General features: G+C 40.3%; 1 protein-coding gene across 4 annotated transcripts in view; it reads right to left on the bottom strand.

Annotated features, from left to right (window-relative positions):
- Positions 1-27,241, bottom strand: part of zmym4.1 (zinc finger MYM-type containing 4, tandem duplicate 1) — a 91,052-nt gene that overhangs the window by 22,992 nt on the left and 40,819 nt on the right. Inside the window, exons 8-18 of one of the 4 annotated variants that reach the window (XM_070899193.1) lie at positions 25,980-26,142; positions 24,288-24,500; positions 21,691-21,844; positions 20,699-20,814; positions 13,549-13,812; positions 12,961-13,111; positions 11,608-11,780; positions 6,655-6,805; positions 5,128-5,250; positions 833-876; positions 588-732 (exon numbers count right to left, since the gene is read on the bottom strand). In XM_070899193.1, the coding sequence (XP_070755294.1) occupies positions 588-732; positions 833-876; positions 5,128-5,250; positions 6,655-6,805; positions 11,608-11,780; positions 12,961-13,111; positions 13,549-13,812; positions 20,699-20,814; positions 21,691-21,844; positions 24,288-24,500; positions 25,980-26,142 (1,697 nt within the window). The remainder of the gene's footprint in view (positions 1-587; positions 733-832; positions 877-5,127; positions 5,251-6,654; positions 6,806-11,607; positions 11,781-12,960; positions 13,112-13,548; positions 13,813-20,698; positions 20,815-21,690; positions 21,845-24,287; positions 24,501-25,979; positions 26,143-27,241) is intronic. The other 3 variants (XM_070899196.1, XM_070899195.1, XM_070899194.1) reach the window with 3 other exon arrangements.

Genomic DNA, 27,241 nt, shown 5'->3' with positions numbered 1-27,241 from the left:
GCAGGCTGTGTGGGAGGGGCCCAAAGCACGCTGTCCCTAGCCCTGGCCGAATGGGCTCCCTCATCGGCGGCCTGCTGTGTTCCCTAAGGTTGGACTTCTATTTTTTATTTGTTATTTACTGATTAATTTTGGTGCTTGAGGTGAAGGGTTCCTTCTATTTTTTTTATTTGTTATTTATTGATTGCTTATTACTTTGGTCTTGGTGCTTTAGGTGCAGGGTGCCTTCTATTTTATTTGTTAATTAATTGCTTATTAATTTTTGTGCTTTGTTTGGTGCTTGGTGGTGCTTTAAATGTAGTTACTTTGGCCGATTCCTTAACTCTAGGTAAGGTTTTTCTGTGTGGACAGAAGTGGCAACATACGCTGGCTTAAGTTAGTTTGGAGCAACTATTTGCTGGCCAAATTGAACTGTTAATTGACTGGTTACGTGGACTGTGGCACAATGCTTTGGAAACTGACTGTTTTTATATCGAGTTAATAGAAATCTTCATTCAAATATAATATTTCTTAACAAGTTAGTTCAAGATAATCAACTGCATACATAATGAAACTATTACTACACGTGTACAAGTGCACACACTCATTACCTGTCTGACAAGCCTTGGTCTGAGTGTGTGGCTTACAGGAGGTTGCTTTGGTCTGTGTGATAGGTTTACATAGTAGTGCTTTATTCTTGAGCACCTTGGGTGGAGCAGAAGGTGGTAATCGAGGAGCTTCCGTCTGAGTGCTGATCTAATTATCAACAGATTGAAGAAAACCTGATATAAAGACACTGTTAACTGTAAACAATTCAGAATAGTTCAACTAAACACGAACCAAACGCCTTACTTACCTCTCCACTAACCTGAGTTCCTGAAGTGGTACGAGTTCCACCTGCTAAAAATAAATAAATCTCAGTACACAATCATGGCCTGCTTAGTTATGCAGGAAACACAATGCAGAATACCTTGAATGTACAAGAGCACAAAGTATAACTAATTTACACATCATCCTCTGAACATACACCTCTTTCCTCCTATCCTGTCTGCTCTCAACATTTAGCCACTCAACATAGGACAAAGGTGTACTTTTTAAACAGATGTGCAACAACTACATACACAGACAAGGAAACAAGATTAAGGAAAATGCCTTTCTGAATCTGTGGTACCGCTCTCTAACAGCTTGTATTTATATAGTGCCTTCAATGCTGAAGGTGCTCCACATAGATACAATCACAAAATGGACACGGAGTCAAGATAAAAGCTTGGTCAAAGAGGTCTGTAAAAAGCTATGCTACAGATTGTGTAAATATTTTTCCCACTGCATGCTCCAGAGATGGCATTCCTCTCTCAAACAAAACTTTCATTGACCAAGAAACAAAAGAGAAAGTCAATTATAAAATGAGTTATTAGTAAAGCATTCATTTAATCCTTTGTTGATCTGAACTCTAATCATGGCCAATTTGGCAACTGCCTTTTTGTTTAAGTTGTTACTGCAAACTGGTTGGGTGGCAAACTGAAGTCAGTGGAACTCCATTGTCATGCAATAGGAAAGGGATAGAATTATTGGGACTAAAGGAAGAGATTATTCTGCAATCATATAAAGAATTAGCATAACAAGAGTAAAGAAATAATCTCATTAGAAAAACTCTTTATGAACATGCATATGAAGAAATCTGTACATGTAATACATCAAACAAGCACATACACATTAATTATTTACACTCATTTGTGTCAATATGCTTAAAAAGTATGATACGAGTCAAAAGAAAAAGATCATTTTTAACATAAAATAGAATCTTCACATGAATAGATGTCTTCCTCAACAGTCTTCTGTATTAGCCTGATAAAGTATCACGCAGGAGCTTGGTATAAAAATTCAGGCATATGTAGTAGCATGGACAGAAATGTGATTGACAGACCGAAATGGTTAGAATTAATGGCTGTTGCGTGCATTGGAGCTGGTGTAAGATTTCCACCTACGAGGACTTTAACAGCGCACCCATTGGAGGAGTAGGGAATCACTGACAGATGTCAGTTTCAGAGTAATGACGGCAAACACCGACAGTTTCACTGTCAATACAACCGCAAATTCTGGGCTATAGAATTAATAAAAAGGTGCTGAAGGTAGGGAGAAAGAGACACCTAGAGGTGCAAATGTATAATTCCTTGAAAGTACGAGTACAAGATGATAAAAATAAAGCCCTTAAAGGTATCAATAGCATTTGGGTTTTTACAAACAGGAACATGTGTCCAAAAGCCAAGAGATTGTGATGAATTTGTACCAGACAATGGTTAGGGCATGGTTGGAGTCGAGACGTTTTGGATGGCTCACTTTTGAAAGAGCATTAAAGCCACAGTGAATATACAGTGTAAATTCACCAGGATAAGAGGGGTGAGAAACTATGGTTATGTGGATAGACTTGAGATACTGGAACTATTTTTTACTGAAGCAGAGAAAGCCAAGAGGAGATTTAATAGAAGCTTTTTAAAATTAGGACGGGCTAGGTGAATAGGGAGAGACTGTTCCACTGATAGTGAGAATTTTGCATTGATTCCCCCAAAGAGTGAAAGGGGAGGTTTGGACAAATTTCCTTACTCGAAGAGTTGTTAAGAGTATGGAATGTTATGCTACAAGAGTGACTGAGGTAGATATCAGTGGATTTTTAAGAAAGAGAAGGTAAATAGTTGAAGCAGAAGGCGGCACTAGATATGGGGACATAGCAGGACAATGGGATTAGTTTTGGATTGTTCAAGTAAATATTCTATACACACATGATGGGCTGAATAACCTCCTTCTGTGCTGTATACGGTTGTATAATTAATCATAATTAACTGACAATTAAAAAAATATATTTGAAGAACTTCAGGTACAGAGGAAAGCTCTTGAAGAATAGAAAGCAATCAGCCATCCAAAATCATGTGGTCAGTCTGTTTAGGCCCTGGTAGAATTATTATTTTATTTTAATCAGTCAAGGTTCATAGTTGCTATCCACTGATCCTGTTGGAAGTGTTTGAATAGCTGTTTAACGAAGATAGAATACACAGCTGACATAATAACCACTTATTGACTTCTCAATTGAACTGCCTTCAAGCCTTTCACCTGAAAAATAGCCATGGGGGGGATGGGGGGGGGGCGTACTTGAAGGCTGCAGGCCTGCAGAACAGTGGAGCTCTATGATGCTGCGCCATAGAGTAGCAGATCGTGGGTTTGCCTCACAGAATAAGCTTCAAAAATTGGCCTCGTGGTCGGGGGATGCATTGAGCAATGGATGAGAAACTCCCATAATGAGAGAAAGAGAAGAAAAGAAGAAATGAATGGTGCAAGTCACTTATTCAGACCTGTTGCCTGTACCTGCTCGTAAATAGTTACGTGGAATAATTAACAGAGGTCACCTGCCTGCTTAATATAGAAACATAGAAAATAGGTGCAGGAGCAGGCCATTCAGCCCTTCTAGCCTGCACCGCCATTCAATGAGTTCATGGCTGAACATGAAACTTCAGTACCCCCTTCCTGCTTTCTCGCCATAACCCTTGATCCCCCGAGTAGTAAGGACTTCATCTAACTCCCTTTTGAATATATTTAGTGAATTGGCCTCAACTACTTTCTGTGGTAGAGAATTCCACAGGTTCACCACTCTCTGGGTGAAGAAGTTTCTCCTCATCTCGGTCCTACATGGCTTACCCCTTATCCTCAGACTGTGACCCCTGGTTCTGGACTTCCCCAACATTGGGAACATTCTTTCTGCATCTAACCTGTCTAAACCCGTCAGAATTTTAAACGTTTCTATGAGGTCCCCTCTCATTCTTCTGAACTCCAGTGAATACAAGCCCAGTTGATCCAATCTTTCTTGATAGGTCAGTCCCGCCATCCCGGGAATCAGTCTGGTGAACCTTCGCTGCACTCCCTCAATAGCAAGAATGTCCTTCCTCAAGTTAGGAGACCAAAACTGTACACAATACTCCAGGTGTGGCCTCACCAAGGCCCTGTACAACTGTAGCAACACCTCCCTGCCCCTGTATTCAAATCCCCTCGCTATGAAGGCCAACATGCCATTTGCTTTCTTAACCGCCTGCTGTACCTGCATGCTAACCTTCAATGACTGATGTACCATGACACCCAGGTCTCGTTGCACCTTCCCTTTTCCTAATCTGTCACCATTCAGATAATAGTCTGTCTCTCTGTTTTTACCACCAAAGTGGATAACCTCACATTTATCCACATTATACTTCATCTGCCATGCATTTGCCCACTCACCTAACCTATCCAAGTCACTCTGCAGCCTAATAGCATCCTCCTCGCAGCTCACACTGCCACCCAACTTAGTATCATCCGCAAATTTGGAGATACTGCATTTAATCCCCTCGTCTAAATCATTAATGTACAATGTAAACAGCTGGGGCCCCAGCACAGAACCTTGCGGCACTCCACTAGTCACTGCCTGCCATTCTGAAAAGTACCCGTTTACTCCTACTCTTTGCTTCCTGTCTGACAACCAGTTCTCAATCCACGTCAGCACACTACCCCCAATCCCATGTGCTTTAACTTTGCACATTAATCTCTTGTGTGGGACCTTGTCGAAAGCCTTCTGAAAGTCCAAATATACCACATCAACTGGTTCTCCTTTGTCCACTTTACTGGAAACATCCTCAAAAAATTCCAGAAGATTTGTCAAGCATGATTTCCCTTTCACAAATCCATGCTGACTTGGACCTATCATGTCACCATTTTCCAGATGCACTGCTATGACATCCTTAATAATTGATTCCATCATTTTACCCACTACTGAGGTCAGGCTGACCGGTCTATAATTCCCTGTTTTCTCTCTCCCTCCTTTTTTAAAAAGTGGGGTTACATTGGCTACCCTCCACTCCATAGGAACTGATCCAGAGTCAATGGAATGGAATGGAATGGATGGAATGGAATGCTTGGCAAACGGTGCACAATATGAAGACATTCTTTCAGGGCTAGGAGAGATACAAATTTCAAACAGCAAGAAAAAATACACTGAAGACCAGGCAGCACATCATGTTTAGCTGGGAATTGATGTTGCTCTATTAGCATTCAACACATATATAATTCTCCATGTACTTGGCTTTGTTACAAGATGGGCAAATGTTAAATTCAAGCTTGCAGCAGCCTCCATACCATTTAAAGTTGTGGTTGAACTAGCAGCATTCTGTACTGGTGGGGTGTTAGCCAATGACATCACATTTGCTATGACAGGCGTGGCATCCTTCCTCTGGCCACTGGGAACGTTTGGTACCGTTACTGTTGAAAGAAGATAGTGCTTTTTAAAAAATCTTTCGTAATCATACAAAACATTTCATCTTGAGCAGTTTGTAGTTCATCAAATATCAATTGAAGTTAGATTTAAAAAAATATATTTCTAAGTTTTAAAGTAACCCGCGAGGACCAAAGCAGTACCTCTGTATCAAATCAAATTATCAGAATTACAATTTTATTTAGAGGATACATTAAGATTTTTTTTAAATGGATAGTGTACATTTGTAACAATTTTACATGGACATTTAAAAAAGCACAGAAAAACAAATTTTAGGGAACTGGATACAGCACAGGATAACTTGTGCTGCAGCATGCTGGTTTTGCAGGCACACACCGCCAGTGGCATTGCTCAATGAATCAAAGTATATATGTAAAATACAATAAATCATGGCCACTGATTTATAATGGTTTAATAAGTCAAATTGCATTTTTATTAATTGGTGAGGTGTTAGTGAAAATTTCAGGCTCAAATTCTGTGTGAAAACTGCAATTAGTGGCCTTAATTATTACTAACAATTGATTGATTTTACCTCAATTTTAATATATTACAGATGTACATGCAAACACACATACATATACAAGTTTTAGAGAATCATAGGTCTTTACTGGGGCACATCCCAATCGTGTTGCAACTGAACAGGGGATTCAGTACTAAATGTCTTTTCCCAAGCTACCTTAAGCAATTTACATTAAGAGCTTAAAACATGTAAACAAGGAATTGCTTGTGGGATACTAATAAGTGCACAGATTTTCCTTTGTTACATTGTGTAGCAATTCAGATGAACTCTTCCCCTTTATTCACAGTTGCTTTTTAAAAATATAGTTTCAACTTACTTGGGGATTGAAATTGTGTTTTTGGTCAATTGTTTGTGACTCTCTGCTGTTAAATACAGATGCCATCAGTGAGCGGCATTCCCTTCACTCAAAGTCCATTTGAAGGAAGCTCAGGATTTGATGGAGAGGTGAATTACTTTTTAAACGCTCTCGTGCATTGCATGCATCATGGGGCAGGGATGTCCAAACTTGTGTCTTCCTGGGACACTAAGGCAAGTACTATGAAGCCTCGAGGGCTCGGCAAATATTCTGATGTTGCACTCCCACTAGCAAGCCATTGGGAGCATGCATCAAGAGTTCAAGCGTGCACTGTGCATGATTTGCCATCAATTAGTTTCAACTGGTTTAAATCTAAATTTCCAGTCAGCTAGAAACCAGGAAATAAATGCAAATAGGGCTGAGTTGGCTTGGCTCAATTGCTAAATTTCCAGTGATTGGGGCTGTAGGCAACCCAAGAGAGCAGGTTCGGCACCCCTCTCATATGGGAACATTTATGTTTCAAAGCCACTAAAAAAAATGCAACATACGCAGAACTATAGGAACAGCATATAGTACCTTTCCCATCTTGAGGTGCTGTTTCTGTTAGGTGACGCTCTTTGCAGAATATGAGGACACAATGAAGATTACAGAAATTTTTGGTTTGTCCATGCCATTTAATGGACTCATTTAGTTTACCTTGACGTTTGCAGCAATCACACTTAGCCATCTACAGAAGAAAAAGGAAATTAAATTCAAAATGTCCAACTCCATTCTAAGTAAATGATAGAGCAAATATTTTGTAAATTAATTGGAGGTCTCTGCTCGAAACGTCAATCATTTCAGTGGTAGCACGCTCGCCTCGAATCACAACGTCGTGGGTTCAGGTCCCATTCCAGAGTTTGAGCACAATCTCAATTGCCACCTCAATGCAGTACTAAAGGAGTGCTGTGTTGTCAGAGGGGCTGGCTTTCAGATGACATTAAACCGGGTGTACAGATGAATGGCACTAATTGAAGAGCAGGAGAGCTCTCCCGTGTCCTGGATGACATTCCTCCCTCAACCAACATCACCAGAACAAATTGATTTGTCATTTATTTCATTTGCTGCTTGTGGGATCTTGCTGTGCAAATTAGCTGCCAAATTTGTCTACAAAACAATAACTAAACTTAATAAGTAATTCACTGGCTTTGAAGTGCTTTGGGAGAGGGGGAAAAAAAGGAATTAGCTGAAGTTCCTACTCCTGATCACCAAGTGCCCTTTCTGAAAAGTGAACTTGTGTGTAGTTGGGCCATGCACATGATCTGCTACAAATCAAATGGCTTATTGAAATGCATCGCCCAGGGTCAATCATGAAGAATATCTATTTGAGTGAGATCTTCGAGGGTTGTCTGGACCATGAAACCAAACACCAACTTAAGTCACTGTACTCAGAAAAAAAATATCTAGGTGCGCGCAGATATGTGATATGTGAACAGCTGCGGTTAAAAATTAGTCTTAATAACTAGCCCAGTGATCATGAAATGGAACAGCAGGTGCCACGACAAACTAGTGGCATCGCTTCCACACCAGTCTCGGAGTCAGTTCCTTGCAGGTGCCACTTTCAATCAATCCCTCGCTGTCTTTGGTCCGCTAACTGACTAACCCTGGCCATGCTGGCTCAGCACCTCCAAAAGTTACAGTGGAAACCAACCCTGCTGAGCCATTCCTGAATTCTCACCTCTTGCAGAGAACAGTATGAGGCTAACTGAGGCTCAGTGGGTAAACTAAACTGCTATTTCCAAAGAGTAACGTACATACTCAATATTTACCCCACATTTAATTGGAAGAAAATCTGACAATGTCATGAACTGTAGTGGTTTAATACCTTCTTAAAAGCAAGACACCATCTTTTGGCCATACGGCTGCCATTCTTAGATTCTATATAGCAGAAATACTATGATTAATTGACATTTTAGTGCTGTTCCCACCAGTTTTCTGAATACTGCTCCAGCACACTGTACCCGATTTGACATTGAATTCACTAATCTAACTTGGACTTCTGGTTCAGTTATGTGCTTGTTGGAATAACCTATGCATTATACATAAGAAAGCAGGTACTTCACAGCTATAGGCTTCATGGTGAAAACCACAAATCAAGGTCACTGGCTTGTGGTTTTCATTTTTTTTTAAATGGACAAAATCGTGAGTATGATCCCTAAAGCACAGGTAAAAATCCTAGAATCCGTCAAAATAACAGACATCAGAAATCAGTGGTCCTGATTATGATCTACTCTTCGAACTAAGTACAGTAAGTACAGCAGGTACAACTCCAAAAAGGCAACATAGAAAAAAAAATTACACCCCCCCGCCCCTCCCCACATAATGCCAACACTTTGACAAAGTTAATTGGTGACTTTTTGGATGGTATATAATGTCTGGTAAACACGGTAAACATTTGGTGCTTCAACACCCTCTTGTGGTAGGAAAGTGGCACTGTCTGCTACTACATTGTTACAGTAAATTCTGGCCCAGGAGGCTAACAACGCCCACTGTTATTAATGTGCAAATCGGACAGCAACTGCATGCACAGTTAAATGTGAAAATCCAGAAGTGCTGTCGGTGATGCTCCTCCGTAAACTGCGCAAAGACAGCATCTCATTGTCTGACTTCCCATTCAAATCTATTGAACTGCACGAAGTTCCTGTACTGACATCATAGACATGGGCTAAGCTCGCCACAGAAAGTTAGGGTTTGTCCATTTCAGTCTAAACTCCCTTTTTAATGGCATGATAAGACTTAATTACTGCCAAACAACCTCTTTGGCACTGAAAATTAACAGTTACAAGTGTGGAGTCTCATTCCTTCAGATTTTAATAATTGTGGAGATTTAAATTTGTTTATAACTTTTTCTTTTGTCCCTTTTCTCTCTCATTCCAATCTTTCTTTCCCTCGATTTTGCTTTCTGTACCCGAATTGACATTGAATTCACTAATCTAACTTGCACTTTCTGGTTCAGACTCTGTGCTGTTCATTAACAAATACTTCAATCTGATTGGTTGAGAAGACACACAGTTGCTTGGCCTGTTCACGCAGGTCCCAGATGCCCGGTAGAGGACACGTGCAGTTTGGATCTCTAATTTACAGCAACTTTCAGTGCAAAAGGCCATTGGAATTAAATGGGCAAGGACAAGTCTGACAAACTATGTTCTTTTGCTGGCTATTGTAAATTCTGGCCCTGTATCTCTTTAAAAACTAGATGCCCCATTGCGTAGCTCACGCTAACTCGATGCGTACGTCTGTCTCTTACCTGACTTGGTTGTCTTCATGGTCCTGGTTCTCTGTCTGCACCTCTGCTTCTCTCCCCCTTTCTGGTACTCCCTCTATTATCGGATTACTTTTATCGTCCTTTGGTTGTTAGGTGGAGAATGGCATGGCAAGGAAGGAATATAGGCTGCGATTTCTGGTGGCTTGTATGGGGCACCGGTTACAGGAGCACAATCAATGGGTGGGAGGAGTAATCTGGGTAGGGTTGCTTGGTTGTTTTGGGATAGTGGACTTTTAGGAGATGCAGACTGCATGTTGGATGGGGGAGAATTTGGCCAGGGTGACACGGTGGCAGACCTTCTAGCCATGGGTGGCAGCTGAGGGGGAAGATGGGAAGGTGAGGGATCCGAGCAAGGACAAAGTTTCAGATCATGGGTGGGGAAGGGCCCTCGAAGAAATCAATGTAAAGATGGTGCACTTTACTTGACATGGTTGTTCACATAGCCATATGCCCATCTTGTACTCTATGCCCCTACCCTACACCCTTTCTCCTATTGCTTCCTGTATTATACCCAGTTCCAGCACCTCCACCTTCCCCTCAGTACCCCAATTCCATTCCGTGCCCCTCCTGCTTCGTGCTACACCCTAGATGTCATCATTTTCCCTTCACTCTAAACCCTCCTTTTCCCAGCACAACATTTGCTCCAAATGCCTCCCTTATAGCTTGTAAAAAAAAAATTAAAAAAATTTGCAATCACCAGGATTTGGCAAAATTAAGGCTGGAGCTGGGAAATGAAATCAGCTGGAAAACGGGTGAGTGACCAGCTATGGAAAGTGGGAGAGCAGGAAAGGATGGAGAAGATAAAGGCAGGGGGGACTGGGAAGCAGGAGAATGGATAGAGGAATCAGAGTAGGCAGCAAAGTTAAGATTAATGAGAAGAAGGAATGGAGCGAATCAGCCGGCGGAGGGGGGTTGGAAGAGAAGTGAGAGGCTCAAGCCTTAACTAAGGACCACAAATATAGTGTTATAGCTTGGATTCTGCAACAATGCCAAACTTCCACAGCTCAGATCAGTAACGATCACGATTCAATAGGTAGGCATACTGGAAAATCTCACATGCAGAATGCCTTCCAGTGCAAAATTGTTATGCAATATTTATTTTAGTATTTAGATCATAATCAAGACCCCTTGCTTACATTGACTAAAATCTGTGTGATTCTAGAATTATATTTAAAGATAAACTTAAATTGAAAGACATTGCAATCTAAATGAAAAATGAACTTCCCTGCAGTGCTAGGTAAACAAACTGAATGAGGCAGACTTTGCAGGGGCAGGAGGGACATCTAGTGTTAGGAGGACTAAAAGGAATGATTCATAGTTACCTAGACACCAGACATAAAACCAACAAATGCTGGAAATACTCAGTAGGTGAGGCAGCTTCTGTGAAGAGGGAAACAATGTTAACAGAAACAGAGTTTTGATGAAAGGTCATCGATCTGAAATGTTAACTCTGTTTTTCTCTCCACAGATGCTACCTGACCTGCTGAAGACTGTTTCCTCTATTTTTTTGTCCCTTTAAATTTGCTGCGGGGCAATGTGCATGGTATCTCTTCCAGCTTGTGAGTGACCTGCACAGGACCTCCCGATTGCAACGCACCACGCAGCTGAGGGGGAATGTTGCTGCTGAGTATTTCCAGAACTTTGTTTTTATTTCAGATTTCCAGCACCCACAGTATTTTGGTTTTGTATAACTCAAAGTAAGCTGCTTTGGCCTATTAGTTTCTTCAATAACTTTAAAGTAATACAAAGCGAAGTCCTTTTACAATACATTAATGCTTTAGGCTTGATTTATAAGCCTTTTCCTCCTGTACAGTTCCACAGGCATCAGTAACTTTCTGGTACCCCACCCAAGTCCCACTCGTATGCATGCCTGAAAAAATATTTTTCTCTGGGGAACAGCTCTGAAATCCTGATGCACAATTGGTACACTTCACTCAAGTCTGCCCAAATGGATTTAAATATGAAACTTGTATATGAAGGTGATCTTTGCCTAATCACATTAGGCTCAGTGCCCTGAGAACTGCTGCCATGGATGCAAATCTACCCTGTACACTCTAAACAGTCCTAACAGTTTGACTCCTGAAAGATTTCATGTGATTCAGGAAAAGTTTAGAAAATATTTTATCGGCACAAACAATTGAAAAGGAATATAAACCAATTCCATACCAATTAAAATTCAGAGCCACTCGATTACGACTTATACAAATGAGGACATGTTTACCTACCTGATAAAACAACACAGTAAACTTGGACAAACATTCTTCACTGCAGAACTCCTCTATTTTCCCCCCAAACTGCTGGTTAAGTAGGCGTTTTGAAGACTGTGAACAGGAACTACAAGATTTACAGTGAAGTCCCCAACGTTTTGCCAAGTCATGCTTGTAAAGAAGCTTGCAACCTGCAAATGAAATAATGAAGAGTGTTTTTAAAATGAAAATAGTATTTTCAGGAACAGGAAACAAGCCCACCTCTTTTTTTGTTGGATCTCAACCCTCAACCCACCTCCTCGCCATATGTTCATTCCTTTCCCTCTCCCAATAGTGGGATCTGCACAGTTGCAGTTTAATTAAGTCATGCCTGTTCTGAATCAGTTTTAGGAGCTCCATTTGGCTCAGTGGTTAAATGCCTTGTCCCCATGTGGTACTGGCCCATGGAAACCAGGAAGGCTCCAGGATCCAATCCTGTGTCTGTACTCAGATATTTGATCTCAGCAGGGATGGTGGCCTTGATCTTCCCCTAGCTCGCCACTTTTAGTTCTCCCTCTGAACTCTTGATTTTTGGTCTCCCAAACTGTTCCAACGAAGCTCAATGCAAACCTCACCAACAGCATCTCATCTTTCTGCTGGACACTCTCCAGCCTGAACATATATTTTTATTAACTTCTGACCTTATCTATGCCTTCTATTTTCTTCCTTTCCATCACCTGGCTACAAAATGGTGCATGGTGTAGAGTGGGGGCTCTACTAAAGGAGTAAAATAAAGTCAAGAAATAAAGCAATGTCATCCAGTTTTGCAGAAACCTTGGAAATATCACCAGTAGAATAAAACCAAGTCAGATTTAAATAATGTAGACAATAATATCAGTGAATCGTTGAGTTGCCCTCAATTTATTTCAAGGGACAGGGAGAAAATCTTAATTTTACCTTCTGTGAAGTTTTACCAAGGGGTATTTTATCTTCCTTGAAAGACTGAATAAATGGGAGAGAATGGAAATTGTGAATGAAAGGTTGAAAAGAACATGCTTGATGGGTCAAGCATAGCCCCTTCTCATTCCATATATTCTGAACTAACATTTTTTTAAATTATTTGTCAGCAGTTTTCATACAATTATATGGCTTTCAGCTCAAACACCTCTAGATCCAATGGGGGTATTTTGTCACATTCCAAGTTATTCTGAACATAATGCACACAAAAATATCCCAATTTTCTCCACCCACAGAAAGGTATCAGCCAGCTTAGGGCTTTAATGAAAATCTCAGATCAAAATAGTTCATCAGAAATTATTGCTCTCAAACTGTTGAGGGTTAAAGTTTTAGCTCATTCAGCACCCATGAACTATTTCAAAACACATCCATTACCTTCACTACAAAATGGCTTGTCAACACTTGAAAACTTTACAGTCTCCTTGACAATCTTTTCTGACCGACAGTATTCACATATTGCAACCACAGAGTTGATCCGCTTGTATTCATCACAACAAGACTTTCCACAGAACTGAACCATTCTACCCTGAGAGAGGAAATTAAATGTTACTGTAGGCACTTGAATAAAGGTATCACAAAAAGTGTTTTATTGCACAGATCTAACTAATTTAACAGTGAAAAATAAATGATTAACTTATGATAAAGTGGGTTCAATTAAACCCAAAAGGCCTTTGTCTAATAAATTTTTACATTCCAAAAATAGAAATTCCTTATTTGAAAATGTATTCTAAAATTCTGAATTTAAATCTTCAATATTTTATAAAAGTTAGGACACAAGTTTAAAATGAAATCATAGAATTTTACAGAATAAGAGGCTATGAAACTTTGAACATTACACCCACTTTTGAGAAAGAATCAGTATGCTCTTCAACTCCCAACAGCATCAACATTGGAGGGTTTACCCTTGCAAAGTGACAGAAATATTAGATAAAAGTTAAATCAACTTGAATCAAAAATTCTTACCTTGTGCTCAAGAAGTTCAGGCTTAGAGGAGAAAACCCGCTGGCAAAACTGACACTTCAACCTGACAAGAGTGCGAGCCACTGTCACCTGCTGGGATTGTGCAAGCCTCTGTAGCCCCGCTGCCGCCGATGTGGTGACAGAGGTCGAAGAAACCACGGGAGCACCAGCCGCTACCGAAGCAGTTGATGGAATGTTTACCGTTACCTGACCCTGGGACAGGGGTACAACCGTTTGTGAGCCTGGAGCGGCCTGGTTGAATAATCCCTATAGGAAAAAGAAAAATAGAAACTATAGAAACCAAATTTATTTTTTATATTGGACACAGATGTCATACAACCAACTTCTCTCGTACAGATTTCAATTTATGCTACAAAATGTTTTTTCTCTTGTAATTTAATTGTTCTGTTAAAGCAGGATTACAAATCACATTAAAAGGTTGAACTTTTTGCTTCAAATTATTAGTAATACTAGTTGAAAAAGGGAAGCTAACCACACATAGTCACCACATTCATTAAGGCTTTCAGTTATACCACAATGCTGTCACTAGGTGCATCAGTATGCTATGGGAGCAGGTGGTGAATCCCACTTCAGCAAACATACTTTAAATGCTATGCGATATACTTCTCATGTGATACTGCTATTTCATCACATCCAATTTCTCCCTGCTAGCACTGCCACACCTGCAAGCGCCAGTACAACTCAAGGATGTAGCTGCAAGTTTTTCCATTGTTGCAGATTATGCAGTGTAAAATGTTCATGTACTTTACAGAAATTTCAGTGATAACACTGCATTACCTCTCAGCCTACTGGGTCTTGGCTCTCTACTTTCGCAACACATTCAAGATTACATTTTAGGACATCAAGCATAATATTCATCTCATCAAAACAGGAAGAATACGTTAGAGAAGATAAAGTGTATTATATTAACATGTCTATCAATGGAGACTGGGAAAAGTTAAAACTAGAACATTGGAACATAAAAACAGGAGTGGGCAATTCAGCCCCTCAAGCATCCGATTACATCATGGCTGATCTATATCTTTACTGCATCCGCCTGCCTTGGCTCCACATTCTTTCATACCCTTGACTAGCAAAAATTTATCACTCAGATTTAAAACGATTAATTGAGCTAGCATCTACTGCTTTTTGTGGGAGAGAGTTCCATATTTCTACCACCCTTTGCGTGAAGAAATCTTTTCTAAGTTCCTTCCTGAATGACCTGCCTCTGACTTTAAGGTTACATGCCCTGGCTCCCCACCATCCCCACCCTAACAATTCCTTTCAAAATCCAAAAAATCTCAATCAAATCACCGCTTAATCTTTTATATTCATTGTATCATAGAATGGTTATACAGCACGGAAGGCGGCCATTCGGCCCATCGAGCTCGTGCCGGTTTTCTGCAAAAGCACTTCAGCTCATCCCACTCCCCCGCCTTTTCTCCAGAGCCCTGCAAATTTATTTCTTTCATTTACTTATCCAACTCCCTTTTGAAAGCAGTGATCGAGTCTGCCTCCAGCACCCTTTCAGGTAGTGCATTCCAGATCATAATCACTCGCTGTATAAAAAAGTTTTTACTTATGTCACCTTTGGTTCTTTTGCCAATCACCTTAAAACTGCGTCCTCTAGTTCTCGACCCTTCTGCCAAGGGGAACAGTTTCTCTCTATCTACTCTGTCCAGATCACTCATGATTTTGAACGTCTCTATCAAATCACCTCTCAACCTTCTCTGCTCCAAGGAGAACCACCCCAACTTCCCCAGTACATCCACATAACTGAAGTCCTTCATCCCTGGAATCATTCTCATAAATCTTTTCTGTGCCCTCTCTAAGGCCTTCACATCCTTCCTAAAATGCGGTTCCCAAAATTGGACAGAAAACTCAAGTTGAGGCCAAACCAGTGTTTTATATAGGTGGTTCATAATTTCCATGCTTTTGTACTCTATACCTCTATTCATGAAGTCCAGAACCCTGTAAGCTTTTCTAACTGCTTTCACCACCTGCCCTGCCACCTTCAATAATTTGTGCACATATACTCCCAAGTCTCTCTGTTCCTGCAACCCCTTTAGGATACACTTAAGTTTATATTTCCTCTCCTCATTTTTCTACCAAAATGTATCACTTCACACTTTTCTGCGTTAAATTTCATCTGCCACGTATCAGTCCATTCCACCAGTCTGTCCATGTCCTCTTGAAGTCCACTATCCTCCTCACCGTTCGCTATACTTCCAAGTTTTGTCATCTGCAAATTTTGAAATTGTGCCCTGTACACCCACATCTGTCATTAATGTGTCAAGAAAAGCAGTGATCCCTGTACCGACCCCTGGGGAACACCACTTCCTCCAGTCCGAAAAAGAACCGTTTACCACTACGCTGTTTCCTGTCACTTAGCCAATTTCTTATCCATTCTGCCACTGTACCTTTTATTCCATGGGCTTCAACTTTGCTGACAAGTCTATTATGTGGTACTTTGTCGAACGCCTTTTGGAAATCCATGGACACCACGTCAACCGCATTGCCCTCATCAACCCTCTGTTACCTCATCAAAATACTCAATCAAGTTGGTTAAACACTATTTGCCTTTAACAAATCTGAGCTGGCTTTCGTTAATTAATCCACACTTGTCCAAGTGACTGTAAATTTTGTCCCTGATTATTGTTTCTAAAAGCTTCCCCACTGCCAAAATTAAACTGACCAGCCTATAGTTGCTGGGTTTATCTTTGGACCCTTTTTTGAACAAGGGTGTAACAAAATCAAAGAGCAAGTTATTATTTAAATGGAGAAAGATCGCAAAGTGCAGCGGGACCTGGGGGTACTTGTGCTTGAAACACAAAAGGTAAGTATGCAGGTACAGCAAGTGATCAGGAAGGCCAATGGAATCTTGGCCTTGCAAAGGGGATGGAGTATAAAAGCAGGGAAATCTTGCTACAGTTGTACAGGGTATTGGTGAGGCCACACCTGGAATACTGCGTGCAGTTTTGATTTTCATATTTACAAAAGGATATACTTGCTTTGGAGGGAGTTCAGAGAAGGTTCACTAGGTTGATTCCGGAGATGAGGGGGTTGACTTATGAGGAAAGGTTGAGCCTCTACTCATTGGAATTCAAAAGAATGAGAGGTGATCTTATTGAAACGTATAAGATTATGAGGGGGCTTGACAAGGTGGATGCAGAGAGGATGTTTCCGCCGATAGAGACGACTAGAACTAGAGGGCATAATCTTAGAATAAGAAGCCGCCCATTTAAAACTGAGATGAGGAGAAATTTCTTCTCTGAGGGTTGTGGATCTGTGGAATTCGCTGCCTCAGAGAGCTGTGGAAGCTGGGACATTGAATAAATTTAAGACAGAAATAGATAGTTTCTTAAACGATAAGGGAATAAGGGGTAATGGAGAGCAGGCAAGGAAGTGGAGCTGAGTCCATGATCAGATCAGCCATGATCGTATTAAATGGCGGAGCAGACTGGAGGGGCCGTATGGCCTTCACCTGTCCCTATTTCTTATTTGCAATTCTCCAGTCTTCTGGCACCACCCCCGTTTCTAAGGAGGATTGGAAGATTATGGCCAGTACCTCCGTGATTGCTTCCTTCACTTCTCTCAGCATCCTAGGTTGCATCCCATCCAGTCCTGCCAGCCTTTCTAGTACCTCGTCTTTATCAATTCTTATTTCATCCAGTATCTCCACTAGCTCCTCCTTTACTATGTGTATGGCAGCATCTTCTTCCTCAGTGAATACAGATGCAAAGTACTCTTTTAGTACCTCAGCCTTACCCTCTGCCTCCATGCGTCAGTCTCCTTTTTGGTCCCTAATCAGCCCCACCCCTCCTCTTACTCCCTGTTTACTATTTATATGCCTATAGAAGACTTTTGGATTATCTTTTATGTTAGCTGCCATTCTATTCTCATACCTACTCTTTGCCCCTCTTTTTTTTTTCACCTTCTTTGAACTTTCTATATTTAGCCTGATTCCAGGAAATACAAGCCTAATTTATGTATTCTCTCCTCATAATCTTGGAGCCCTGGTACTGTTCTGGTGTATCAGCACTGCACTCCTTCCAAGGCCAACATATCCTGTCTAAGATGCAGTGTCCAGAACTGTACACAGTACACTAAATGTGGTCTAACCAGGGCTTTGTATAGCTTGTAAAGCAGGTATTCACAATGCAAGAACTACCCAAAATTTAAACTGCCTGCACTGTTATTGCATGTCTGATATATCAGACTTTTTTAGTCCACTCATATCAGCCAAAAAAAAGGAGTGCAAGCAGTGGTGGATAACCACAAGTAAAAGAGAAAAACACTGGGCACCACAAAAGCTATGTTGCAGTTTGAGTGCTGTTTTTTCCAAAAGTCATTCATGCCAAACCACATATCTTGTATACAACACATATCCGTGTAAGTGTAACTTTTTGGAAGAAATTTGCTTGGTTTGTTTTAAATTCTGGGAATATCACATCCTATTGTGATGAGGTTTAGATGTGTGTTGCCAGAAATACATCAATTGTAAACCACCAACAAAAAACACTTCAGGGTGAAGCACCCATCTTTTAAAAGGTCGATTTTTTGCTCTTTCTTGGTATTTTTCTTGTTTATGAAAGATGTGATAAGACACTATATAAATGCAAGCACTTTTCACAAAGTCTGTATGTTGTACACGTATCTGCATGAAATATGTTACCATCTCACAATACCAGATCAGTTATTTCAACCATGGCTTCAAATACATTCAAAAATATAAGTGTGAATAAGTGTGAAGTTTCCACTTAAACTTCCATTAGTGTTACTAAGCTGAAAAGTGACAAAGAACAGAGCGGTGCTTACTTATTTTTTAAAATCTTTGATACTCTTGACTGAACCAGCTTTCTTTAGTTACACCGTTTACATTACAGAGCTGCCATCAACAGCAGCATGATGTACGATGCTCTTATCCTGTGGGGCTAATTTGGCAACACCAATATCGGTTTATGTCCAGTTAAAATGAATGTCACTAGCTCATTCTGTCCCCCTGTAGGGGTTCGCTGGCCAGAAGCATAACAAGTGCTTAATTTTGCCACTGACTGCACTTTGTTTCTGGAATCAGCAGGAAAAAAAAAACGTTTTGAGGGAAAGTTTGGTCCAGCAGAAGCCTATATGCTGCATTTTGTATGCTGTGTCTGAGGCCAAGTTTGCTGTTGGACGCAACCCTGTACGTCTCATACCCCATTTATATTGCATCACTGCCTCAGAAGTCAGCACTGAAACATATACAAAGTGCACTACTTGACTTCAGGGGCAAAGTGCCACCAATAGTAAAGGTAAGGAACTGTTGTGAACATGTGACTTTGTGAACTGCAATTTTCAGTCATTGCAATTAATGCAGTGCTGCCAATTTCACAACACAGTACAAACAGAGAATTCAGTTCAATGGGAATAGTGTAATATAACTGGGCAACATAACTGTACACAGAATCAGTGGAATAGACTGTATTTTGGTTTTGAAAGCAGTCTGGAAGTTTAGATGGTTTAACACGTAAAGGAATACCACGGGGAGACTCATTAAAAATTGTGAGCCTTCTGTGTAGCATCTGTTATTACTTAACACCAAAAAAATTAAGTTAAAAATAACAGATAGCATGTTCCTTTCTAAATTTTCCAATAGCCATTCCATATAATAGGATGGATACCACCAGGGATGTCCAAGATCATTATGAGAGCAATATTGCACCCAAAAATGGCACATATCAGAATGGAAGTGCTGGTTGCCAAGTCCAACTTGGGCACTGAACACAAAATTTCAATTGGAGAACAAACTTGGCAAGATAGTCATCTCACTTTCAGCACCCTGTAAAAGCACAGGAGACCCATGATGGCCAGCTTTACACTCGCTAGATTTCCTAGATTTTATTTGAATTATTAATAGGGTACAATGATGCACAACACCTGTAGTGCAACATTAATCCAGAGAACAAGAGTTCAATTTCCACCATAGCAGTTTGAGAATTTGAATTCAATTTAAAAACCAATCTGGAAATAAAAAGCGGGTATTAGTAAAAAGTAAAAATGAACCTGCCAGATTACGACAAGAACCGAACTGGTTCACCAATGCACTTTAAGGAAACCTGCCGTCTTTATCCAGTCTGGCCTATAGGTGACTCCAGTCCCACACCCACAATTGCCCTCTGAAATGGCCGAGCAAAACATTTAGTTGCATCAAACTGCTATAAAGAATAACGGTTCAAGAAGTGGGTCCACCCCTTCCCCCCGCCACCCGGGACCCCCTGGGCCCCCCCGGCCACCTTTTCTGGGTGGTTAATGAATGGCAGCATTGCTAGCGACGCCCACATCCCGAGAATGAATAGAAAACATATTCAGTTATACTTCTCGTTAACAATATTCCAAAATAAATCTTTAGGTAGATGTGCAAAATTAAATGTCTGAATAAACATAAAAGATTATGTAAATTAATATAACACACATTAAACCAAATTTTTTGTACTTATTTTTATCATTCCACCACTTTTCCAGGCTCTCCCAGTTGATATACCCAACAGCAATCCCCTAATTAGAGTAGGTGGGCTGGATTTGCTAAGCTGTCTCAACTGGCAGCCTAATTACAAGTTGTAATTCTATGCTGTAACAAACACAAACCACCTGAACAACAGCTGGCTTCTTATTCACAGTCTCACTCTAATCATTTTACACATTTAGCACATCGACATGCAAGGGTTCAGTTCAGGCTGCGTACAGATCGTACGGATATGAAGCATGCAGAAGTGAAGGGATTGCACACATTCTTTAATGATGTAAATAGATACTCCTTGGAAGAAGTTGATAATTTAATTAACTGTTACTAAAGTCCTGTGTACATTTGGGAATGAGTAATGCCATAAAAAATTAAATCAGATATAATTCTTTTTTGTGTAACCCTTGCCAGTAGAAATTGTGAATAGGATCAAAAGCATGTAGAAAAAATGTCTTTTCTATTTTAATACGTCCTGTCACTTCCTCCCCAACATTAACTACAAATGCCTAGAACACATTGGCTATCCAAAAATGCGCAGTGCATTGTCTCCAACTAACCCAACACAGCAAGTTATGTTGTTATTCTGTCGAGGCGAGAGGTGCCCAGGGGTGAAGAAAAAGATTTTTTTTTAAATTTAATATAAAATACCCGTACCTGAAATGATGCCACACAGTTATAACTGCAGAAATTCCGAATACTGCCATCTGACATGGCAAGGTGATACTGAGGTGTCATCGTCACTTTACAGTAATTGCACTGAACATTGGTACCTAATCGGATACAACACATACAAAGTCATGAAATGTCCAAAAGTGCTACATAAGCTACAAGCAACACCTAACACCAGAGAAATATAATGAAATACAAACGAATGACAGTCCTAAAGCAGACAAGTCACCATTCTAAACCGAACGGCACATTTAATCCCAGTCATGTGATGCAGCATTCACATAGAGGCCGACAGTCCTGCATAATTACAAGTAGTGATCAATAGCTTAGAATGACAGATTTCTCAATGGAATGTTTGAAGACAGATTAAAGTGTCCGAATCACATTAAATATTTAACAATTAAGAATGTGGTGTGTTTAAACAAAAAACAGAAGTCAAATAAATAAGTTGTTTCAATGTAATTATACAATAACTTTAGATCTCCAGTTATTCAACAAACCATAGTTCACATTCAGCCTTTTCCAATTGAAGCTGAATTAAAAAAAGATCCATGCACTTTCAATCAGGCTTTATATGAAACACTTTCAAGTGCATAAAGAGAGACTCACCACCGGGACGTTATATTTTTTTTTTAAAGTTCACGGTTATTCTAGCTTTTGTCATGTAATTCTATGCAATCAGAGTCTCGGGAAAGTGATCTCGATGAAGGGTGGCTCTGATGACAAAAAACTTGCAGTTCCATAGTTCCCTCGTGCAGGCAAAATGACATTTTCTGCACTGGATCATGGCACAATCAAACTGGCATATTTGCGAGGCCAACAAGGGGAGACTGTGGTGCTATCAGTAGACCCACAAAAAAGTGCATCGCACCGCTTAATACCAGGAAATTTATGGCTTTGGAGTTAAAAAGTGCCTGAGATGTCAAACAATTAAGCCTTCCAAAGATTTACTCAATATTTTGAAGAAATTATACCACTACCTTGTGTAGTTACCATTTGCACTCGATAGGCTGAAAGGCAGTTAACTGAGCAAAATAGTTCAGCTTTTCCAAAAGTGTTTGTGTTTTCAATCATTTCGGAGGATGCCCTCAGAGATTTACACCAAGTGCAGGGAATAATCTTTGCATTTTTCTGGAAGAAGAATAGAAAGTATTAGGTGCGAAACAAGAATTCAGCCCATTTTATTCATTTACAAGATAATTAAGGACAAGGGAAGTTTTTTTATCCGTCTAGAAGCACCTCAACCATGAAACACACTACTAATATAAAGATAGATTAAGACTTGGAAATGGTGGGGGGCGGGGGCAGGTGGTGTTCAACCAACCTTCCATTATTTGCAGCTTGGGTTTCTTTCATACAAAATCATTTTTCCAAGCAGAGAATAAGAGGCTCGAAGTTTGTACAGCTCTTCAGTGCAAAAGAAATGAACCAACAGAATCTGAAGTTCTATTTTCAATCCAATTTTTGTTCCTGCTTTCCTGAATCCATTTGCTCATGCTGGAGAACAGTGTCAAGAGTCCAGGATCTCACCCAAGTGACCATTCTTTCTACAGGAGCCTAAATAGTGCAAGAAATTTGATCCTGGCAGGTTTCAGTCAAGTCCAATCCTGTCTTTATCTGGTCCACATTAAAAGTCAATGGGTAGCAATCAGGAACAGAATCTTTGGATGAATTTCCCCCTCTCTACTCCAGCGGTGCTGTGATTGATTGTGATCCAACACAGAAGTCAAGAACCCTACTTGTCGGTATGGCTCAGTTCCAGACTGGACACTGACCAATTGAGCCAATGGGAAAGCCTCACATTCTGGAGTTTGAGGTCTCTAATAGTCATTATTTGAGAGTGGGCCTGACATCTACCAACATTTCACATAGTTAACCATATAGATGTTGAATAACTGCACTCCAGACTGGAGGCAATATAGGACTCCAATATAAGCTCCAATTGTGTAGAAGTTTAGGAGGTGGAGGAACTCAAAGTTATACTGGCTGTTCAAATCATTATGGGAAAAAAATGCAGGACAGAGATGCAAGATCCATGTTTTACTGCAACTTTGCTTGCAACAAGGTCTTAAGTTTATTTCATGAAGATTCTCCACACAAAAACCTCGAATCACACCAAAAAACGAGGCGCAATTCCTCTCAGCTATAATTGCAACATTATGGGTCGAATGGCCTTTCTGTGCCGTCATTTTCTATGATTCTATGAGAACAAACCAGTTATGTTAGTATGACATTTATTTATGCACTATTGTAACCTATTCTATAACTGGTTTACTTTAAACAATTTAATAAATCAGTTGCAACAGCATAGAGGAATTCCATATAAATGCGTTAATATACTCATTACAAATATCAGTTATTTCCCCAAAAGTTTATACAAGGTTTTTTTTCACTGTGGCTGCAGTTAGAGAGTCTGGAATAAACATAATTAGCATAGTACCAACACTTGGAGATGGGGAGAAAGTAAGAATTAATATTGCTGTGGGATCACTGACCAATATTAAACAATAGCTGAATGGTTGCACTCTCACCTACAAGTCAGAAGGTCATGGGTTCAAGCTGACAACATACTTGAGCATATAATCAGTGTAGTACTAAGGGAGCATTGTCAGACATGCTGTCTTTAAGATTAGACATTATACCACAGTCTGCGCGTGAATGTAAAACATCAGAAAGCACTATTCACATAACGAGAGTATTCAAAGTGTCCTGGCCAATACTTAGCCCTCAACCAAAACCACCAACAGATTAATTGATCATTTATCTAATGTTATGTTTGTGGGACCTGGTTATCTGCAAAATGGTTGATGCATTTGTCTACATTACAACATGCATGTCTGCATTCCAAAAGTAATTAATTAGGTATGAAGCACTTTAGGACATCACAAGGACATGACAGGTGCTATGTAAATACACATTCACGACGTGAATTCAATTAGGGAATCGGGATAATACACTGGTTAAGTTTGCCCTTCAGTCATCCCGCTTTCCTCAGTTCTCTTCATATAGTCCATATAACTCTGATCAGCTGCTGGTCCTGCCACAGTTAAAGAAATGACTCAAGATCACCCTTTCACTTGCTGAAGCACCTTATGAGGACATCCTTTATCAGATGTAACAGCCCTTAATTAGATCTAAATAAATAATACCAGGTGATCAAGTACAATCATGTACAACTGAGGTCTGAAAATAAGGCAGGCAGGCAGTTAACTTCACTGGTGTACTGGTGCTTCGACAACACTACCAGCAGTATTTTTAACTAACTACTCCACTTGCGCTGTCCATCTATTCATCTCATCAGTAGATTTACAGTAATAATGGACAGCTTGACAAACGTTAGTTAAGCCAGCATTCATTTTATGTCCCTGAAATGAGGCCAGTTATACAGAGGATATTATCTCCAGTTGGATAGGAATGGAGCAACATGTTTAAAAAATGAATCTGAATTCATGGAAAACACAGGTATGTGGCATCGTGTTAAGTAAAGTGCAAACAGTTGTTTTGAGACTTTGGGGGAGATAGAGGATTGAAGTCAGATTTCACTATTGTCTTGATGGTTTAAAAGGCAACAAACCTGTTTAAATGTGGACAAACAGGCAGAGCCACAGAACTTCTTACACTGTCCTTCGGTCTGAAGCATGTGACATTGCGCAGACCCACTGTAACAATAAGCTCCACAGTTGTCACAGCAATTCATAGTGAGATTGTTAGCCATTCGAAACTTGGAGAAACATACGTCACTACAAAGTTTGTGTACAACGTTCTGGTAGTTCACTTCATGGCGGACCTGAAATAAAGAATAAAATCTTACAATGCATAATGAGATACAGTTAATATAGTGATGAACATGGCATTACGAAGAATTGTGGCACTGAAGTGCTCACCACAAAGCTTAATTCCCCAAATAGAGCTCAATCTCCTCTGGTGCGATCGCATGCCAGAAGGCACAGCTCCACAGGGAAAGAGATATGAAACCAACTCAAGACTGTTCTCATGTACCTCCTTGCAGCTGATTACAGAGCAGCAATGGTCAGCTGGATTTGTTCTCTATGCTGGGCCTTTTTTTGCCAAAATATAGTGAATGCATTCTACAGTCCAGATGCTGACAGGATAACCAACACAACTAAACACATAGGGGCCGAAATTCAGGCCCGCCAGACAGCCGGCGCACCTACTTTTTTCTCTATGTTTTTACCGTCGGGTCCGACGAGGCATACTCTTGATCCATTTTCATCTCTTTGGCAATTTTTTTTGGACCAGACCGGAAGTCGGTCATTATGGAGGCGGAAGTGCGGTGGTAAGTGCTGGTGAGGGGTGGAAGTGGTCGGAGTCTCTGCCGCTGTCACTCAGCCTATCAGGAGGTAGGCCGGCAAAAAAATAACATGACGGTCAAGGCAGTGCGCCCTTCCCTTGAGGGGCCACCACGATGCCGTGGAAACAGGCGCACAGACAGAAAAAGCTGCTGGGGGCACCTTGCGGCAGATCATGGATTTTTTTTTCAGGTAAATTTCGTGTGGAGAGGGATGAAGGTGCGGGAGATCGGCGGTGCGTGCTTTGAAGACGCGCTTGGGGCAGTCGGCAGCAGCGGGGCGGAAGTGGGGTCCGTCCGAAAAATCCCCGAGGTGTATTTGGATCGTGGCGGCCAATCGACTGCAACACCGGCGGACACGCGATTCCGCCACATAACGGCGGTAACTGGCCTTATCCTGACCCTGAATTTCAGCCCCCATAATAAAATTAGCTTTTTTCATAATACTTATCCCCAACCTGTTATGATGACTGTACTACACAAGGTACAGGAGATTCAGAACCAACATCATTAAATGGCGAGACATAAAACATATCTTGTTCATTAAATCCATTTATACCATATTCAGGGTAAGTAAGCAAAATTGAGCTGCTTAAAAAGTTAAAATTGACTTTGAATTAGGAACTGGATCACAGTAGGGGTTCTGGTAAGAGCAGTTCCATTATGCGGCCTCTCAACTAATCTAATTTCTAAAAGCCATGAACATTTCTTAGAGATGTCCTCACAGATAGTAGAACACATTTTATTATCCAAATTAGTCATTTATTAAGTTGTTCTCTATTTTCACAACAGACTATTTCCTTTACAATTCAAAGCATACAAGAAACTAATATAATTCTTATGATACTTTAATTTTGAATTCCTGATCAATGAATAAAATATTGTGGAGAACCAGTTACACACTGACTAGGAGTGGATCATACAAAGGAGACAGACATGAATAGATATTAAACTTACAACAGACACTTTCTGACAAATGCTGCACTTGGTGGTGATATTATTAGTCGTTGAAGCAGACTTTCTTTTCATCTCAAATAAGCAGTTATGGTTACAGAATTCCTTGTATGGACCCCTACCATCAATCTGACCCATTACTAAGTCCTTTAGGTTCATGATTTCTCTGGAAAAAAAAATTAAATGACATTTTAAAGAAAATTTCAGCAACTCCTTTCATTTTAAAAACAAAAATTATGAATAGTAAAAATGCTGCTTTTTCCAAAGTGACTAAAATAAAACTCCAATATGCTAGCCTGAGAACCATTCTGAACAGTAGACATGTTATGAGTAGTGGACAGTTTCAAAACTATGCCAGAAAGATCAAAGTAAAACAAAATATAAATGCTGAAAGTTTAAAACAAAATATAAATGCTGAAAGTTTAAAACAAAATATAAATGCCATCCTGTCCAAATACAGATAAAATAGTCCATGCACTGAGTGTATGAAACAATACTGGGTGTGGTATTCTAGATATCTGGTTTACATTTCAGGTAGCTACTTCCATTCGTTGCTTTATTTTTTGAATTTCCCCACTTTCCCCTCTTCCGTACCCCAGTTTGCCCCTCCTTTAGCTGGAAGGAACTGTCCGTAGTTGCTGCCAAAGTGTAGTAAGCAGTTCCATTTAATGACGAAGGTCGAGAGTTCTCTCAAGTTTGAATGTAAAGTCATGGATGGAATTCACAGACACACCACCTTGGTTGGGAATCCAATCGGTTACTGCTGATGGACTATGCCAACTGACAGCCTATTACTGATCTTTGCATCTTGGCCTAATGGAACACTTTGAATAGATCAAACTATACTGGATTGGAGTATTACTTGGCAAGTTATTTCTGAAAGGGTACGACACAAAGGGCCTGAAATCCGCTCCCCAAGGACGTGTACAAGGTGAGCCGCGGCCGCAGGGTTCCGCAGGTTCCGGGTTTAGGTATGTGAAGAGCATGCGCCTAAACCCAGCACTTGTGATCTGTCAAAAATACAGATCGCATGCATCCGAAACTAAAGGGCCTCCCTCTGCGGGCGGAGAGTTGGGCTCCTGCCCAGTGAATGTCCTTCAAATTCTTATGACTGATAAAAGCAGACGTGAGGTCTGCTTTTATCAGCGCAAGACTTTAAACATTTCAAACATTTAAAATCATGTTAAATAAGCTAAGTTTATTTTTATACCCTTTAAAATATTTTAATTTATTTTTCAAAAAATTAATTTTGTGTTTTAATTAAC

Source organism: Pristiophorus japonicus, chromosome 14, assembly GCF_044704955.1.
Source record: "Pristiophorus japonicus isolate sPriJap1 chromosome 14, sPriJap1.hap1, whole genome shotgun sequence".
NCBI classification, from domain to species: domain Eukaryota; kingdom Metazoa; phylum Chordata; class Chondrichthyes; family Pristiophoridae; genus Pristiophorus; species Pristiophorus japonicus.
Note: the sequence above shows the minus strand (reverse complement) of the source record. Positions and strands in the feature narration are given on the sequence as shown.